Genomic DNA, 1,311 nt, shown 5'->3' on the forward strand with positions numbered 1-1,311 from the left:
TTATGTCAATGATAGTGTCACAATGGATCTATTATGACATCACCAGGACTAGAAGACCATGAGTAATAACCAGTTAATAGCAAGGGAAACCACAATCTCTGGGAGCAGGAAAGACCTCTTCTGGTCTCCTGGTGGATACCTTTATTGGCATTTACTTAGATTCTGTGAAAAAGAAGAAATAAAAGAAAATCACCCAACTGTTCAAAATGTTTATCAGTGTGCAAAATGAGGCAGACAGTGAATCTGATTCAGAGAAAGAAGTCAAGGACTACACCATGATGTCAAAAGAGTCCAGAAATGTCTTTAATGTTCCAGTGATCTCTACGCTTGAGATCCCATTCTCAACGCAGGAGGTCATCTCTAGAATTAGTCAAGCACAGCTTAGTCGAGCCAAAAAGGTAGGTAGTGAATCAGAAGTTTACAGTTTGCAACTTTTTTTTTTTTTTTTAATATTCCATGACTAGCTATGTTTTTATTAGAACTTGATTTATTTTCATGGTACTTGACTGTGTTAGAGATAATGACCTCAAATGACAATTTCACCTGACTGTCTGGAAACCTAGCCTACCTAACATAAGTATCAAATAATTTATGCTCTAATTTGATATTAGTCTCTTTCACTTTCATACCAGAATTAATCATTCGAGCCATTTAAGAAATAAACCACATGTGCTATTGAGTCATTGGTATAGAAAGAAAAACTAATATCAATAGTTAATACCAGCATCTATCTAAAATTAGCCAATAGTTTTCATTTGTTCCTTACTGAACTTTTATCAAGAAAATGGAGTACTTTGAATTCTAGCTCTTTTTATCTCTCCTGAACACTTCATCAGAGAGGGGTTTATTGGCCATTGGGAATGCAAGGACAATAACCAAGAGCTTAACTAATATTGCGATCAAATAGATGCCAAGTAATTGAGGCCATACAGAATTCTCTTTTCTCAGAAAGCTTAAATACAGCAAAACCAGTAAGGTTAGAAGAAAATTATTAAAGTGAAGTTCCTTATTTTGTTTAAGAAGTTTAAATATTGGTATTTGCTCACTCTCCACACAGACTTACCCTTACTCCAACTCCCCATAACTAGCAACAATAGGTGTTTGTTTTTAACAGCTTTATTGAGGTAATTAACATACAACAAAACTGCACATTTTTATTTTTCTCTCACTTTCTTTTTTTTTTATTTTATTTATTGTGATTTGGGTGAAGATTTACAGAGCAAATTCACTTTCCATACAGACATTGCCCTTCTCTTCACCCAAATCAATATTTATCTCTATCTACCTAACAGCGTTCCCTCCCCTCCCCTC

General features: G+C 34.6%; 1 protein-coding gene across 1 annotated transcript in view; it reads left to right on the forward strand.

The window, feature by feature from the left end:
• The first annotated feature begins 206 nt into the window (after positions 1-206).
• Positions 207-1,311, forward strand: part of FAM186A (family with sequence similarity 186 member A) — a 93,814-nt gene continuing 92,709 nt past the window's right edge. The window contains exon 1 of the mRNA XM_007937945.1: positions 207-398. Coding sequence (XP_007936136.1) covers positions 207-398 — 192 coding nt within the window. The remainder of the gene's footprint in view (positions 399-1,311) is intronic.

The sequence above is a fragment of the Orycteropus afer genome, unplaced genomic scaffold (assembly GCF_000298275.1).
Source record: "Orycteropus afer afer isolate SDZICR_OR568_19922 unplaced genomic scaffold, OryAfe1.0 scaffold00045, whole genome shotgun sequence".
Taxonomy (NCBI): Eukaryota; Metazoa; Chordata; class Mammalia; order Tubulidentata; family Orycteropodidae; genus Orycteropus; species Orycteropus afer.